General features: G+C 53.2%; 1 protein-coding gene across 4 annotated transcripts in view; it reads right to left on the reverse strand.

The window, feature by feature from the left end:
- Nucleotides 1-2,672: 2,672 nt before the first annotated feature.
- The window catches only part of RAB44 (RAB44, member RAS oncogene family), a 35,984-nt gene continuing 21,861 nt past the window's right edge, over nucleotides 2,673-16,795 (reverse strand). For 3 of the 4 annotated variants that reach the window (XM_072833240.1, XM_072833241.1, XM_072833243.1), the window contains 7 exons: nucleotides 14,442-14,656; nucleotides 12,551-13,953; nucleotides 9,111-9,192; nucleotides 7,934-8,048; nucleotides 6,709-6,810; nucleotides 4,916-4,992; nucleotides 2,673-3,204 (listed from right to left, as the gene is read on the reverse strand). In XM_072833240.1, the coding sequence (XP_072689341.1) occupies nucleotides 3,114-3,204; nucleotides 4,916-4,992; nucleotides 6,709-6,810; nucleotides 7,934-8,048; nucleotides 9,111-9,192; nucleotides 12,551-13,953; nucleotides 14,442-14,656 (2,085 nt within the window). In that variant the 3' untranslated portion in view covers nucleotides 2,673-3,113. The remainder of the gene's footprint in view (nucleotides 3,205-4,915; nucleotides 4,993-6,708; nucleotides 6,811-7,933; nucleotides 8,049-9,110; nucleotides 9,193-12,550; nucleotides 13,954-14,441; nucleotides 14,657-16,795) is intronic. The other variant, XM_072833242.1, reaches the window with a different exon arrangement.

Genomic DNA, 16,795 nt, shown 5'->3' on the forward strand with positions numbered 1-16,795 from the left:
ACAGGCAGATATTAATTTGAGGTTCAAGTAAGGAAGTGGATATGCAGGGGCTTTGAGAAGGCATGAAGCCCCTGCCAGGGGTTCCCAAATTTTTCTGCACAGTGGGATCACCTGGGGAGTTGCAAAAATACTAATCCATGGGTCCCATCCCAGGGACGGGATTTAGTTGGGCTGGGCTTTGGTGTTTTTTGAAAGATCCCAGAGGACTCTGCAGGGCACACCAGCTTGGGAATGACTGCCGTCTATGGCTGTGTGCTGGTTACCTGGCAGGGTCAGGGGCAGCGCTGCACCCCAGCTTCCTCCTCACCCCCACACCATCCTACATGCTGAAGACATGGAGAGTCCCCGATTGCTAGGAGTCAGGCTGGGAAATGGGGTCTAGACATCCCAGAGTTAGCCAGTGTCTCCACCTGCCACCCTACAGACCAGGCCAGCATCCCTAGCTTTCTTGGGGAGAGACTTGCCCATTAACTCAATAAATAAATATTTCCTGAGTATTTACCCTGAGCCAACAGCAAACACAACAGCCTGTGGGGTCCTAATCCTAGTCATTCTCTCAGCATCTGTAAATCTTTTTTTCCCCCTTCTACCTGGCCCAGGCCTGCCTGCAGATGACATGAGTGGAGGGGAGGGGAGGAAAAGAAAGGGTCCAGGGACCTGGGCCCTGTTCCATCTAAGTGTCAATACCCTCCTCTAACTACCATGATTTTGTGGTGAAGCTTGTGGCTGCCGGAGCCTGGGTTCAAAATTCCACTGCACCACTTGCTAGCTGTGTTGACTGTGGTCCAGCTACTCTGTGCCTCATTTTCCTCATCTGTAAAGTGGGGATAACCACAAGCCCCATCTCACAGGGCAGATGTGGGGATTAAATGGGGCAGTACAAGTTAAGTGCCGGAATAGTGCCTGGCACGAAGTAGGTACTTTGTACACCATGGCTGTCTTGCTTCTGCCCACCCCCAGTTCTGAACAGCTCTCTTCCCGAACATCTCTGTCCAGGCTCCATTGTCTCCCCCTGCCCTCCCCTTCTCTCTCTGCATCCTGAGTCCCATCAGCCCAGTCCTGCCTCTTCTTAATCAGTCTCAAGCTAAGGTGTGACCCGAGCCCCCTTAGCAGACATGCCCTGAGAACTCACCACTTGCCGGCAAGTTCACTCTGAAATCTACCTTGAGTCCCTCCTGCTGCTCTCCACATGTGCCTTGTGCTGCTCTGAGGTTCCTGGGCTCTGCTTGCTGACTTGGAGCCCTCTGACACCAGGAAAGGCTCCTCCGCAGCTAGATCTTGCCAGAGAAAGCCAAGAGATAGTCCTGGGCAGGTGTGCGGTCCTTTCTAGCATCCCACCTCTAGGGACCCTGAGCTGGCCGCCTGCAGCTGGGGGAGAGCTGAGATGGGAGGGGCAGGCCCCAAGGCCACTTCTATACCAGGTCCCCCAAAGGACAGGGCCTCTATCTGCTGTGCTGGCTCCCCCAGGAATCACACCCTGCTTACCTGCCTCATTAACCGGCTGGCCTACAGGACAGAGTTGTCCATGCCTGCCGGGTCCCCAGGTCCCAGAGAGAGCCATTAGCAACAGTAGGACCTGCCCCCCCACCCTCACCCGTGGCCACCTCTCCTTGTCTGTCTTTCCTGGAATCTACTATAGCCTAATAACTGTTCAGAGCAGGAAGAGGCTTGTGAGTTGAGAAAGAGGATGGCAGCAGGGAGAAGACATTGGAGGTAAGAATCAGTGAGAACTGGCTGTATCACAAAATCATCCTGCATAATATCCAGAGGCTGGATGAGGTCCGTTAGGGCAGCTGAGGCAAACTTTGGTGGCTTCTGATGCCGGAATCTTTTCCACCTTGCCTCTTGTCAAGTGTCACCCGACATGCACTTATATGCCTCGAACGACAAACAGCTCACTGCTGCAGAGGCATCCCAGGCATCCCTTCCGGAACTGAGCAGAGGGACAGAGCCAAGATTGGAGACTGATTAAGCCTGTAGGAAGGCTCTGTCTTCTACCTCCCACCCTCTCTGGTTCACCAGTACTGAACGATTACAAAGTAATCATTACAAGCTCAGCGTCCCGCACACACTGGATTGCGGGATGTGGCGAGCATCATTGCGATGTACGATGACAAGGACAGCAGTTGCAGCAAACTGACATGAGAGATTGTCCAACACTGAGGGGTCAACTCCCCAAGACTTTCCAAGCAGACTCCTCAATGGCACTGAGGACCCCGGCCTGGTTTATAATCTGCAGCCACTTTGGAACTTCAACAAAAGCTCCAAAGAGGAGCCTCTGAGTGATCTGAATCCAGCTTCTCCACTGCTCCCCAGACCCCGCCAGCCCACCTCAGGGCAGAAGGCTGCACCAGGGGACGCTGTGGCATTGGAGCAAGGGGTGGGATCCCCGAATATGACCCCTGCGAGACAGGTCTTGGGGAAACGGAATGGGGTTGGGGCTCAGGGACACACGGGGAGTAGGGCCTGCCAGGGAGCATCAGAACATTGCTCTTCCCTGGGAATCGGATTCTGCTCGGAAGAAACTTGATGCTCGCACACAGATGGAGAGTGAGACAAGGTTCACCGGTTTTGGCAGGCATGCAACAGTGGGACTGCTTAATAAAGAGTATTTTGTAATTAACAGGTTGTATCAATTAGTCATCAGCCCCCAAAGCAAGCTCCTCGGAAAGTTTCTTTCCCTCCTCTCTGCATTTATTTTTATTTTTGACTATATAAGGAATACCCAAGCTTTGCCAAAGATAGAGAAATACAAATACTTATAAAAAAGGAAATGACTCCCCCACATATTCACCCTATAATTTTACCACACAGAGATGTGTGGCCAATGATATGGTATGTTTTCCTTAATTCATTTTTCTAGACTTTTCCTTTCTTGAGAGGGTTTTCACCATGAACAACCAACCCCCACCCCCGTCAAATCCTTCTTCAGAGTGCAAGAGCAGCAGTGTCCATGCAGCCCCTGCCCTGGGATCCAAGTCTTGACCTGAGGGAGATCTTCCTGAACTTTCAAGCTGGCCATCTGTGTCACTGCTGCATCTGGGCAGGTGGGACAGGAGCTGAGGAACAGGAAGCCCAAGGGGTGGGCGTCCTACCCTGGCTGGGCCAGATGGTCAGAAGCAACAGCCAGCTCTCTTCTGTGACCTCTTAGGGGCCACCTCCACCAGCGAGTCCTTCAGGCGGTCCTCCTGCATCTTGAGTGACCTGTATGACAACAGGAGACATCAGCCCTCTGTCTCACCTTCGGGGGGCAGCACGGAGGGGCCTGTGGGTGCCTCTGTGGGGCTGGGGGATTGTGCCCCCCGAAGCCCCCTCTCCCATCTGCTCTGCCCTGCACTGCATTCCACGTGGCACCAGGAAAATGGGGCCACGGAGACTCTGGCCTTCTGTGGCCTTCCTAGCTTTCTTTCCAGCCTACTGTGTGCCTCTCCACTGTGCAAGGGACACTGAACGAGACCACGAAGCCAGCATGTCCTCGCCTTGAGAAGTGAGGAAACGGACAGGAGAAGAGGCCGTCAGAACCAGGAATAAGGAAGGACATGGAGGGACCGCACGCCGGGTCCCCGAAGGGTTTAGGGAGGAAGGAGGCAGTGTCAGAGCCGAGGCTGCGTCAGAGCTGAGGCTGAGCAGAGGACAAGGGACCCTAGCAGAAAAGGGGGGTTTGTTTCCGGCTGAGGGCAAAGGCTCAGTGTCAAGAGAGAGCTTAGGGAAATCAAAGAAGTTCATTCATTCGTTCATTCATTCACTCACGATATATTTACTGTGTGCGGACCACTGCGCTGAATGATGCGAAGCCCAAAGACCAAATTGGCCATAAATGAGCCTTAGAGGCAATAGGGGTTCAGAGCCCTGGGGGCCTGGAAGCCACATTCAGGAACTCGGGCTTTTGAAGGAGGGAAGCTGAGGGAAGCTGTTGAGCAGGTGTCTAACCCAGGGCATCACCTGATCCTCTGTGGGGCTGGGGGATTGTGCCCCCCGAAGCCCCCTCTCTCTCATCTGCTCTGCCTTGCACTGCATTCCACGTGGCACCTGGGCTACTTTGTCAGATAAGGGGCTTCCAGATGATCGGGCCGGGGACCCCTTCTGCCTTACTCATTTCCTTCATTTTGGGGGCACCTAGTAGGTGCCAGGCCCTGGGTGTAGAGGGAGGGGAGCTGGACCCAACAGACATGGCCCCACCTTCCTGGAGCTACCGCCTAGGGCAGGAGGCTCACAGCAACCAGGGAACAGAGAAACAGACAAATGCCTGTGTCCTTACAATATGTCGAGAAGGGCTTTGAAGGACACGAATAGGGGACAGGGATCCAGAATAGTGGTGGGACAGAGAGTGGTCAGGGAGGGCCCCTCTGAGTGGCAGAGGCTGAGTGAGTAAATGTGCATGTGTGTGCTTGCACGTGTGCACACAGGGACGGGGGAGGCCCCAGAGACGACAAAGGCCGTTTGGAGGCATTTGGATTTTATTCTAAATCTAGCGGAAGTTGGAGCACCTGGCTGGCTCAGTAGGAAGCACATGCAACTTGCGATCTCAGGGGTCATGAGTGTGAGCCCCACATTGGGTGTAGAGATTACTTAAGTAAACAAATAAAAATAAAAACTGTCAAAAATAAATAAGTCAATCTAGTGGAAGTTACTGGAAGGTTGAGAGCAGGAAGGTGACCCTCTCAGGCCCACTGCACTGGGTAAGCGAGAAAGTAAGCTAAAGCTCGAAAGGGTGCAGGAGACTTTGAGAAGGTGAGCAGAGCAATGGAACTAGTAGAGCTGGACTCAGACTCTCCACAGAGTGCTCTCTCCCCTTCCCCAGAGGGTGAGCTTTACAGTTTCATGATGCTTCCTCAGAGTGGGTCTTCCCTTCCCACAGGCGGGATCTGGAGGCTGCCCAGGGGACTCAGGGGGTGAGCATCGGGGTGGAACTCACCGAGCCAGATTCACCACGGGCTCCAGGATGTTGTGACCTAGGGCAGCACTGCACTCTCCAAAGGAGACCCCCAGCTCCTGCAGACAGACCCCCGGGAGAGCCCACTGAGCATCCTGGCAGAAATGCCCATGGCCTGGCCATCAAAGAATCCCACCCAGGGTGTCCCTAGGCCACCCTCGATGGGTGAGGCAGCCTGGCCCCCGGCCCTCGGCTCCTTGCCCCCTGCACCTCCACCCTGGCTGGCCACCGTGTCAAAGATGCCACCCCAGAGACATTCCACAGCCCACACCCTGAGTGACGATGGAAAGCCTGTGTCCCAAATTGGAGAAATGTCCTTGGGGACATTTTAAACTATTAGTTATGTGGTTTTTTAAAAAAAGATTTTATTTATTTATTCATGAGAGACACACAGAGAGAGAGGCAGAGACACAGGCAGAGGGAGAAGCAGGCTCCCTGTAGGGAGCCCAATGTGGGACTCGATCCCAGGACCCCAGGATCACGGTCTGAGCCAAAGGCAGGTGCTCAACCGCTGAGTCCTCTAGTTATGTTTTTTGATTTCAAAAATATTCAGCTGAGGGCAGGGAACTATTGGAAAATACAGCCTTCAAAAAGTGCAAAAGCAAAATATAAACCACTCGTGTTAGGTAGTGTTTGATATATATTTCTATTCCGTTTTATATGACCCCCTGGGGGTGAGTGGGCTAAATGCCATCGTGCTGGTGGAGTCAATCCTATGAACTGGCTGCTCCGGCAGGACCCAGTCGAATGTCAGCAACCTCCCAGGGTTCAACTCAACCTAAGCTGGGACTTGCAGCTGCTCTTCTGACTTCACATTACATTGTAGGCACTTCCTCCACGCCCTCAAATATTTTTCTGGGACAGGATTCTTAATGGCAAATGGTGGCCTCTCACATGAACCTCCACAACTTAACCACCAACTCCTGCCAAATGTTTGTTCTTATAAATAATACTGTAAAGAACATCCTCATATAAACACGCTTGATTATACATTATATGTGGGTATCCATTATGCTATTCTCGTAGGGATTATTATTTCTGATTCTTTCCTTAGGATAAATTGCTAGAGGAGGAATTACTATGTCAAAGAGATGAGCCACTACATTTAAGGGGGGCGATTCCTGCGCCAACCAGGAGCCATGGTGATGAGCTCATGATTCTGAGAAAGGAGGGGAGAAGGGGAAAGAAATACAATATGGAAATGCCAAGGGGGGTTGTGGTGGGGGGCGGGCAGGGGCTGGGAGCTTTTTCCCTTCTTTATTATTCTCTGGAGTTTCTGGAATGTGGTCAACTTCTGTTCATAAATAAATAGTATCCACTGTCTGGTGGTGGGACTTTTGATGCAATCTTGCCAGGGAAGAATTGGAGTCTTAAGATAGAATAAATTAGAAGGAATGTTATGTTAATTAGAGACCAGAGGGAAAATTAAGATTTGATTGGGAATTTTAAGTGAAGCTCTTAAAACTTTTTTTTTTTTTTACTCTGAAGATATTTTTATATAGGTCAGAATGTTGTGTAGGGATCTGCTAAGTCCATCTGAGAGCCAAAGTCAGACCCGCTGGTTGCATGTTTCAGTCTAAGAACAGGGTGGGTGGGAGGCAGAGGAGACCAGGCTGCTGTCCACTCTGACCCGGCCTCTGGCAGGGCAGGGGTAGGGGCAGGGATGGGCAATGGGTCCTTCTCAGTGGCCCAGGCCAGGGTGACCTCTTCATGTCCCTCCAGGGAGGGTTCTGTCCAGGCCAGGCTGGGTGGGGGACTGATGGCCAGGTGCTCACCTGGGCCAGTTGCTGGCCGGCCTCTATGGGCACCTGCCGCTCCTCCTCACGGTCCGTCTTGTTTCCCAGAAGAAGGATGGCCACCCCGTTGGGCCCTGATTCCTGCACATAGAATACATTCCCTTAGCCACACATGTTGGGTTTCTGCTGTGGTGTGCCAGGCCCTGGGAGGATTTGGCCCTGCCCTCCAGGAAGCTGACAGTGTGCACACCCAACCCTGCCCCCGGCCCCTGCCCCGGCCTTTCCCTGTAACACTCACTCCACACCTTTACCCCACCCACGACATCTTCCCTTCAGTCTAGAGTGAACATGCCCCTTCTTGCTGCCTGCAAACATTCACCCATTTCCCAAGGCCAGCCCCCAAGGTACCTCCCCCAGGAAGCCTTCCAGGATTGTTCCTGCCCACAACCCTCTCTTCTTGCCTGTGCCAAACAGCCCAGCACTTGATTACATGGGCTGGCTTGGCTCACTTCCTGATTGTTTCATGAGTACTACTACCACTAGCTTCTGCTTCCTGAGCACTTACAATATACCCGGTGTTGTTCTAACGGCAACTGTACCTATTAATCCTAACAACTGTATGAGAAAAGTGGGAAGATGGAAGTTCAGAGAAGTTATTTGTCCAAGATGATAGAGTCGGGGCAGGGTAGCTGGGATTCAAACCGAGGTCCTGTCAGACCCAGAGCCTGGCCACCCCCGTATAGTACCTTATCCTACTTCTTTTGCCGGACTAGACCTTATCCTACTTCTCTTCAGCTGGACTAGAAACTTCCAGAGAGAAGACACATGTCTTTCATCATACCCCTCTGCAGTGCTAGTACATACTGCAGAATTTCAGTATATATGGAACAATTAAGTACATGGGGGAGAGAACTAGACATGTGTGGACAGAGGAATTATCACCTAGAGTAGTACTAGCCTTGCATTATCCCCAGGTGTTAAGAAGACATTGCAGAGCTGCTATATATAGGAAAGGAATGTTCAAGAGATAAAGGAAGTAGTTTGTTTTGGAGGCTGTACTACGTGGTTGTGGTTTCTTCATATGACTATGCTCCCAGCTCATCCAGCCCCATGTCCTCAGTGGGTCACATCACCCACATATCCGTGGTATCATTCGTAATCCTGGGAGAAAAGAGGGCGTGGGCAGGGTACAAGTTCCCTCTTGACTCCCAAAGCTGGGGCCAAGCCCAACAGCCATCTGCAGGTGGCTAAGGTGGCTGCTTACCTGGAGACAGTTCAGCCAGTAGCGCACGTGGGCGAAGCTCTCCTGGGAGGTGATGTCGTACATGAGGACCACGCCGTCGGCTTTGCGGAGCAGCTGCCGAGTCATGCTGTGGTACCTGCCCAGACAGTCTGCATGAGGCCAGGCCTGGTGGGCCGCCCCCTCACCCTGGCCCCTCTGGGCCTTAGCTACTTCAGCTGCAAGGTGGGAGAATGAAGCTTTCCTGCTCCTAACTGCTTCCCGAAGACAGTGTGCAGACGTTTTCCTTCTTGCAGCGTAGTGATTGTTGAAAAGGTAGCAGTTCTCATGGTTCAAGTTTCAAAAGGTACGGAAGGGTACCCAGGGAAAAGTCTGTCCCCACGTCCCCCGGCCCCCACCACTCAGTCTCCCTCCCCAGAGGCAGCCAGGGTTACCAGTTTCCAGAGGTATTTTATGAATATATACAAATATATGTATGCGTACATGCACGCCGTGTACATACGCACCTTCACATACGTACACCTCTCTTCCCTGTTAAACACAAATAGGGGGCAAAACACTCATCTGCTTTGCTTTTTCCAGTTAATATAACATCTTGCAGGTGTTTCCCCGCTGGCACACAGACAGAGTCCTCAGTCTTTTTTTTTTTGGTGGCTTCATAATATTCTATGGACTGTGTAGCCAGACCCTGACTTATTCTCTGGCCCACCAGTCCTTATGTTTAGGCTGTTCCTGGTGCTCCCAGCACAGACGATGTTGCGATGGACATGCTGGTATTACAGTCATGTGTGAGTTCACCAGCACAATGAATTTCTGGAAGCAGAACTGCTGGGTTAAGGGTGTGCCTTTTGCACGTTGATCACTCCTGCCTCACTGGAAAGTGGCAGGCCAGCATTTTCAGAAGGCCTGGAGATCGGCCAAGCTGTCCCCCGAGGGCCATGTTGGAATGGCCTTCACAGCTGTCCTGCGAGGCCAAGGGCGGGGGGGGACTCTGGGTCTGCTGCCCCCTCTGTGAGCCCACAGAAGCTTGACTCATCTCTGCTTTCCCAACCTCCTAAATGCTTAGGAGCTGGATGGCTTTTTTATACTTGATCACCTCTTGCCTGAGTTGGAGTTGTCAAGGTCAGGCTGCCCTCCACCCCTCTTCACCTTGGGCTCAGCGCAGGGCCCCAACGCCACTAACGGAGACAGGGCCCCTTACCTCTCCTGACCAGCTGTGTCCCAAAGCTGCAGCACGAAGCACTTGTTGTCCACCAGCAGAGTTTTGACCCGAAAATCCACTCCTAGGACACACACAGGGGTGTTGGGCCTGCTGCCAAGTTACCATCCAGGGCTTCCAGCCCAAACCTGCCCCAGGATACACCTGTCCCCAACACCAGCTCCTCTGGCTGCTGAGCTTCCCCTCAGCTCTCCAAATCCCATCCATACTCAAGAGCCTGAATCCTCCAAGAAACCCTTCCTGACTGCCTCGCCCACTGCACTCCCACACCCGGATGGTCGGTGCCAATTTGAGGCACCTTGCATTGTCTTGGCTTCTATGAACATATCTGTCTTCCCAACCGTACAGCAACGTTTATTCTTCAGGTCCCTCAGGAAAATCAGTTTCACTGTTTTATTTTTATAATACTCTCTGTTTCATTCCTAAGTATAGCATGGATCTTCCCCCAACAACCACACAGTGGGGTAGAAACAGGCAGCCTCAGAGGGAAGAAGGAGCACTGGTTTCAGGGATGACCGATGGGGCTGTGAGCTGCCCATCCTTTGCTGCTCTATTGGCTGCGTGACCTCAGGTAAGTCACTTTACCTCTTTGAGCCTCCCTTCCCTCTTTGCCAGGTGACAATTAAAAAAGACCCACATTGGGGTACCTGGCTGGCTCAGTCAGTTGAGCACGTGACTCTTGACCTCAGAGCCATGAGTTCAAGTCCTACCTTGGGTATAGAGCTTATTTTAAAATAAATAAAAATAAATTTAAAAACTACCTGTAAAAAAGAATATCACATTAACAAAGAAAATAAAAGCTCCACATTGCAGAAAGATTGGGAGGATTGACTGATCACGTTTGAGGTTTGGCCCAGGGGTGCTTGGGAGGTGATCATTTTCAGTCTTATTCTCATCTCCCTGAGCCACAGCCCTTCCAATTTCACAGCCCCACCCCTCGCTGTGGTCATGCTTCTGGACCCTTCCTGTCTCTGCAAATATAAAGGGATTAGTGAAATCCCAGGAAGGTTTAGAAACTTTTGGGGTACACCTTTCTGCCGACCCCCAAGGAATTCAGGCAGAGTAGGGAGTGATGGAGAGGGACTTCTTTCCCATCCCCACTCCTTTTCCTAAGGGAGCCCTGAAGCTATGGAGCCCACTGCACGCCCTGTGCCAGCTCTGGAAAGGCGTGCCTCCTCATACCAGCCCTGAGCTGGTGGAGACTTTTCTCAAAGTCTCTGCAGCTGTCTCTGGTGGGGGCTGAAACCTTGTTCCCCCGCCCATGCTCTCCGCAGGAAGTGGCAGCCTGGGGAACCTGACTCAGCAAAATGGCAAAGCAGAAGTCTGTAGCATCCGCTTCTCTTTACTGCTCTTTTACCTTAGGAATCCTTGTCCTAGGAAGCCCAGGGTCTGCAGGAACCTATGAGATTATCTAACCCAACCCCTGGTGATGATATCCAGCCTGGCTTGAATGCCCACCATGTAATCTATGAACGTCTTTAACAAGTATTCCTTGCATTTCCTAACTCCACCATTACTCCCACCAACCTGCCCATCCCCTCCTCAATCCACCCACGTGGCTCCCATATGTCCCCAAAACGTGTTATAACTTAACCACATAAATCGCTAAGAATATAACAGTTATCTCCTTCCCAAGGAATCTGCTATTTTACATGAGCGGCCCCAGGGGCAGAGTCACGCTGAACCCAGAACACAGCAGAATTTCTAGGGTGGGGCATGTGCTCTGAAAGCAGGAGACCATGGGTATGAACTTTGGGCCCCAGCGAGGGCAGGAAACCTGACCAGGTCTTCTATGATCTGTTTCCCTCATCTGTAAAATGGGGATATGGAAAAGCCTGGCAAAAATGCACATTCTGATATAACTCCATTGGCTCTGGCTCTGGTGCTCCACCCAGCCCTGTTCTCAAATGCCAGCAGGCTAGAGTTCTCATCTTCTGAGAGAAGGGGAGGAAACAGAGGAGGTGACGCTGGGTGTGGAAATGTTCATGACCGAGGAAGCCAGAATTGTCCCCATTGATGGTGAAGCCAGATGGATGACAGCCACCAGGAGGCACCAAACTGCAGCTGGCACTGGGACGGGCACAGGTCACTCCCCTGGATCTCGGGTACTCCCAGCCGACTAGCAGTGAGTGCAGGCTTGCCCTGTCTTTTTACAATTATGCAACCTGTGTTTTTCTTGATTGAATTTTGTGGAATCTTCTTATCACATAATAATGGGGGCAGATCAGTTATATAGGGAGGGCTTTTGTAAAGGAAGGAGGCACGGAAGATGCTTGGCGCATTGTAGGTGGTCAGTAACCAGGACCTCAGATGATTCAGAACAGTGGGCTCGCAGACCCTGTGACCCTCCCCAACAGCAGGCCAGGCCTGCTGCAAGTTCTCTAGTCCCCAAGACACTGAATTTTTAACTGGTTCCCCCAGGTGAGGATTCTTAAAGAAAAATTTGAGAACCCATCTTGAAGCCTCTTTTGCATGAAGTCTGTCATCTACCCATTGGTCTGGCGCTGGTCCCCAGTTAGCATGCACTTTGCCTGGCACAAACACATGGGTCCCCCCATCTCTGTGCCTAAGCGGGTGTCCTCTTCATTCTTGAGCTTGCATTTCCGTGGCTCTGTACAATGCCAAGCGATCACAGATCCCAACATTTGTAGGTAGAGGAGTCTTTGTGTTTGGGGATATTTCATTTGCAGGGGCCACTGCATTAGACATGATCAAATATTTGCTTATGATAATAGTAATAAAAATAATATTGAGCACTTACCACATGCCAGATATTCTAAGACATGTACAAACTGAACTCATCCTTACACCTATTTTAGGGAGCCTGTACACTTGCCTGCATTATGCAGTCTGCATGATGCAGATGAGGGTTTGAGAGTTCAGAGGGGTTAAATAATTTCTCCCAGTCCTTACTGCTAGTGGGTGGCAGAGATGGGATTTGAACTCAGGTATCTGAGCTCCTAACTGACCTTACTCTAGAAACACATTCTGTGTAAAGTACTCAACTTGCCCCGGGCAACTCTCTGCCAGAGCTTGGCCCATTGGCCTGGGGCTAATTGTGAGCAAAGGCAAGCGGCACCCACCCTGCAGTGGCCTGCCCCCAGGGCCATGTGGGTGGAGACTTGCTTGTTTTCACTGGCAACCAGCTCTGGCCCCTAAATTGCAGGGTGCTTTGTTGGTGCGGCACATTATAAGCTAATCAGATCAATGCAGCAAAGCAAATTACCTATAATTAGAGATAATTAGTAAAATAGTAAGATTGTGCCCATATAAAATAAAGTCTAATGCAGGGCCTGTGGCCAGGACAGAACCTGCAGCTTCCCAGGGAGATGGATCTGTCTGGCTTGCCTCCAGCTCATTGGCCCTGGGTCTCCCCGGGCATCCCCTCCCTCTGCAGCCTCCCTCCCCAGGTCAGCCCTTACCCACAGTAGCTGTCAGCCCGGTGGCAAAGGAATTCTGGTGCAGCAGGTGTAGGAAGGATGTTTTGCCCACGTTGGAGTCTCCCAGGAAGATGACATGGAAGAGGTAATCGGGGTCGGCTAGAGGCTCGCTGGCCGCGGGGGACTCCGGGGACCGGTTCAGCGCAGCCTCCCCGGGCTCACTTCCTGGGTCTTCTTCGAGTCTGTTCTCTGCCATTGGCTCCCTGGATCGAAGGGAGCCTTGTTCTTCTGTATGAGCAGTTGGAGGTGAGGGCATGGGCTGAACTTCTAGCTCCACTGTGGTGGGGGAGCTGCGCCGGTGCTCCTGAGGCTCTGCTCCATCCCCAGGCTGAGCCCCCTCCAGGGGAGACTCCAGGGGAGGTGACCCCGTTCTAGGAGGGGGGGCTTCTGAATGCCCAGTTTTCAGGCTGTGAGCCCCAGCTGACTGCTCTGAACTGAGGTCTTGTCCTCCTCGGCCTACCTGGTTCCTTCCCTCCACCCTGGGCTCTTCCAGACGCTCAAGGGAGAGGCCAGACAGCCCATCTGGCCCAAAGACCTGGCCCTGAGCTTCTGTTGGCCCCCCGGGCTGGCTTCCCTGCACACCAGGGCTGCACCAGGCCCGCTCCAGCCCCTCTGAGGGAGCCTGACCCACAGGTCCCGGATCCTGGGAGGGCCCAGCCAGCCCTGGTATAAGGACTTCAGCTCCTGGGGACCCCAGTCCTGGCTCAGAGCCAGGATCCTGCCGGTCCCAATGGAGGGCCTCTGTCTGCCTAGGCGGCTTGTCTGGGATAGGCCCGGGCCCCGGGCTCTTGTCACCTGGGTATGAGGCCTGCAGCTGTTCACTGGGCCCAGCTGGGGCCTGGGGAGGAGGACAGGTCACCAGAGGAGGAGGTGCATCCTCCAAAGGAATGAGCACTTTGAGTGCAGCTGCCACCAGGCTCCCTGACTCCCCAGTGGTGGCCCCTTGGAAACTCCGGAGGGAGAGGGCCTCAGGGCCAGACCCTGACTCCTCCTGAGGTTCCGGGCTGCGAGACTGGACGGGCTGCTCTGGACTGTCATCCTGCCCATCTGCGCCCACTCCTTTCACTTCCTTGGCTCCAGAGGGCGCCCCAGCAGGGCCCCTTGGAGCCCCTTCCAGATCTGAAGGTGGCTCCTGACCAAACGGCAAAGCACGTGGCTCTGAGATGGAGATCTGCCTGACAACTCGGGGTGTCTGGGGGCCCAAGGGGGTCCTTGGGGTGGGAGGTGGGCTCCAGGAGAGCTGCAGAGCTCTGCGCGAGGAGGTGTTGAAGCTGCTCAGGAGCTGGTCCCAGTCATCCTCCTCCCCAAACAGTCCGGGCAGGGGAGCCTCCTCAGAGGGGACTGCCTGGGCATCTGAAGCCTTCTCCTCACCTGCTCGGGGGACACTAGGAAGGGTTTAGGAAGCTGAGGTCAGGGGAACCTCTCCCCATCGGTAACACCTCACAGCTGACCCCAACCCCCAGTCTCTCCTCAGGTGGTCCCCACCCTGCATGCGCCCCATGCCTCCCCCTTGTCCAATCCTGCCCATCTCTCAGGGCCTATATGAAGCCTCACCTTCTCCAGGAAGTCTTCCCTGACCATTCTGGCCCATCCCACTCCTCTGAGCTCTAACAGGTAGAGTGAGTGGCTTTCTGGGATCCATTACTATACTAGCAGTGTGTGTGTGTGTATCCAAGTTGTGTGAACTTGGGCACATGACTTTCCCTTCTTGGTGCCTTAGTTTCCCTGTCTGAGAAATGGGCAGGAGAATGTGGCCTTGCAGGATTGTCGTGAGGTTTAAGAAGGGAAACTCTGCATGTGTTCTGGGTGCTGAACCAGGGCTTCAGAGAACCCAGAGCTTCCCTCCCTACCTTTAGGAAGCCCTGGTACCCACCTTAGCCCACGGATGGCAGCTACTTGCCTTGGTTCCTCCTCCATCTGCCAGGACACGCGGCCCCTGGCGGCGTTCAGATGCCCCCTGGTCACCTGCAGCTGCCCCTGCACCTCCTCCAGCCGCCCAGCCAGGTCATGCTCGGTCTCCCGCAGCTGCTGGTTCTCAGAGCAGGCCTCCTGGTGTGTGCTGCTGAGGCGGTGGAGCTGGGCCTCCAGCTGCGGGAGGTGGAGGGTGAGGAGGAGAGAAGCCCCGGGGCCCTCCAGGGCGACAAGCAGCCTCCCAAAGCCACTGTGGAGCACAGACTCCAGGCTCCTGGAGACCCAGCTTAAACAAAGGGTTGAGGGTTGGTGGGGGCGGGGCGTGGTTACCCCTTGTTGGCCTGATTAGCTCCGTGACCTCCCGTCCAGGAGAGACACTTGAAATGCTGGGCAGGGAGGACAGAGGGACTGTGTAAGAAACACAAACGGCCAGCACCACAAGGACCCGAAACGTAGATTGGATCACACTCTCCTCTGCTCAGAGCTCCGCAATGGTTGCTTGTCTCTGAACCCCAAGTGGTCCACAGGGAGCTCCTGAGCCACAGCAAGTCACATACTCAGAGATGGGGGGCTGCTTGAGCACTCAGAAGAGAAAGTGAAGCCTTCACAGTGGCATCCAGTGCCTGCACAGTCCCTCCCGCCCTGTGAGGTCTCTGCCCTCCTCTCCCACTCCTCTCCCCTCCCCCTGTCTGCTCCAGCACACCGGTCTCCTTGCTGCTCCCTGGATATTCATGGCACGCACCTACCTCAGGGCCTTTGAACTCACTATTCTCACCGCCTGGACTGCCCTTCCCCAGGTATCACACGGCTCATGCCTCATCTCCTTCAGGCCTTTACTCCAATGCCATCAACTCAGGGAGGCCTTCCTGGACCCTCTTGTCAAAACCCTTCTACTCTCCTTCCTTGCTTCCCTTCATTCTCCTTAGCACTTTCACTCTCCAGCCTCCAGGATGTTATAGATTTTATTTGCTTATTTTGCTTATCATCCATCTTCCTTTTTTTTTTTTTTTTCATCCATCTTCCTGACTAAGGCTATCACTCTGTGGGCAGGGGGTTGTGTCTATCATGTTCCTCAGGACCCTAGAGCAGTGCCAGGCACTAGTAGGCATGCCGTAAGAATTGTCAGGTGAAGGAATGAATGACTTCAGAGGAGAGGCTTCACATCTACGGGGGACAGGACAAACTGGCCCCATTTTGGAAAGTCCAAACTCTTCCCTTGGCTGAAGGGGCCTGCCTCAATTTCTAAGGAGCAGCTGCTGCAGAGGCATCTGGAAATCAGCCCATGTTGGGAAGGTGAGACCAGATAACAGAGCCAGGCGAGGCGACAGTGGAAAATGCTCTGGGAACCTCGCCCAGCGCTGAAGGAAAGGTGGTTGTCCTGGTTCCATCAGAAGGTGATTTTACTAAGGTCAGTGGTCTGGGAGTTGAGAAAGGAAGAGATGGTGGGGGGAGCAGGATCTCAGACCCAAACACCTAGCTGCGATGCCAACTGGAAGTGACTATGGGCTACGAGATCTGGGGTGTCAGGGTAGCAGGGAGCTAGGTCAGATTCAGAGTCAGTAACAATTGTGATGTGAAAAGCACCTCCTGTGTGCCAGGAACCATGCTAGGCCCTCAGATATGGTATCTTTAGTCATCCCAGCAGCCCTCTAGGGCAAGAGTTCTGATCTCCATTTTTCTGATTTGGAAACCAAGGCTCAGAGAGGTTACAAACCTACCCCAGGTGACTCAGCTGTCAGCGGACATAAGAGTTGAATGCCACCCTATCACTCAGCCTCTCTAACACTGTGACCTCATGTTAGCCCAGTGACTTTCTGTTTCAGAGTGCTTTCCTATTTATCACCTCATTTGACACAACTGGCCTAGGAGATGCAGTAGATGTGGTTAGTCCCATTTTATAGATGGAGAAACTCAGGCCAAAGTTATTGCTTCAGGGGATCGATCCCTGGGTGGCTCAGCGGTTTGGCACCTGCCTTCGGCCCAGGGTGTGGTCCTGGAGTCCTGGGATCCAGTCCCGCGTTGGGCTCCCTGCATGGAGCCTGCTTCTCCCTCTGCCTGTGTCTCTGCCTGCCCCCACCCCCCCACCCTGTGTCTCTCATGAATAAATAAATAAAATCTTTAAAAAAAAAAAAAAAAGCAACAAAGTCATTGCCTCAGATTTGCCTGGCTCCTAATGGGAACAGCAGGGATTTGAACCTGGACCTTTCCAGTGGCCCCTCTGCACTACCTGACCTCATCTCGGCAAAGGGAGCCACTCTCTGGCCTAGCCACCCCCTTGAAGTCTGAGAAGCGGGGTGTCAGAATGTGTGACTCCTC

Source organism: Canis lupus, chromosome 7 (genome assembly GCF_048164855.1).
Source record: "Canis lupus baileyi chromosome 7, mCanLup2.hap1, whole genome shotgun sequence".
NCBI lineage: Eukaryota > Metazoa > Chordata > Mammalia > Carnivora > Canidae > Canis > Canis lupus.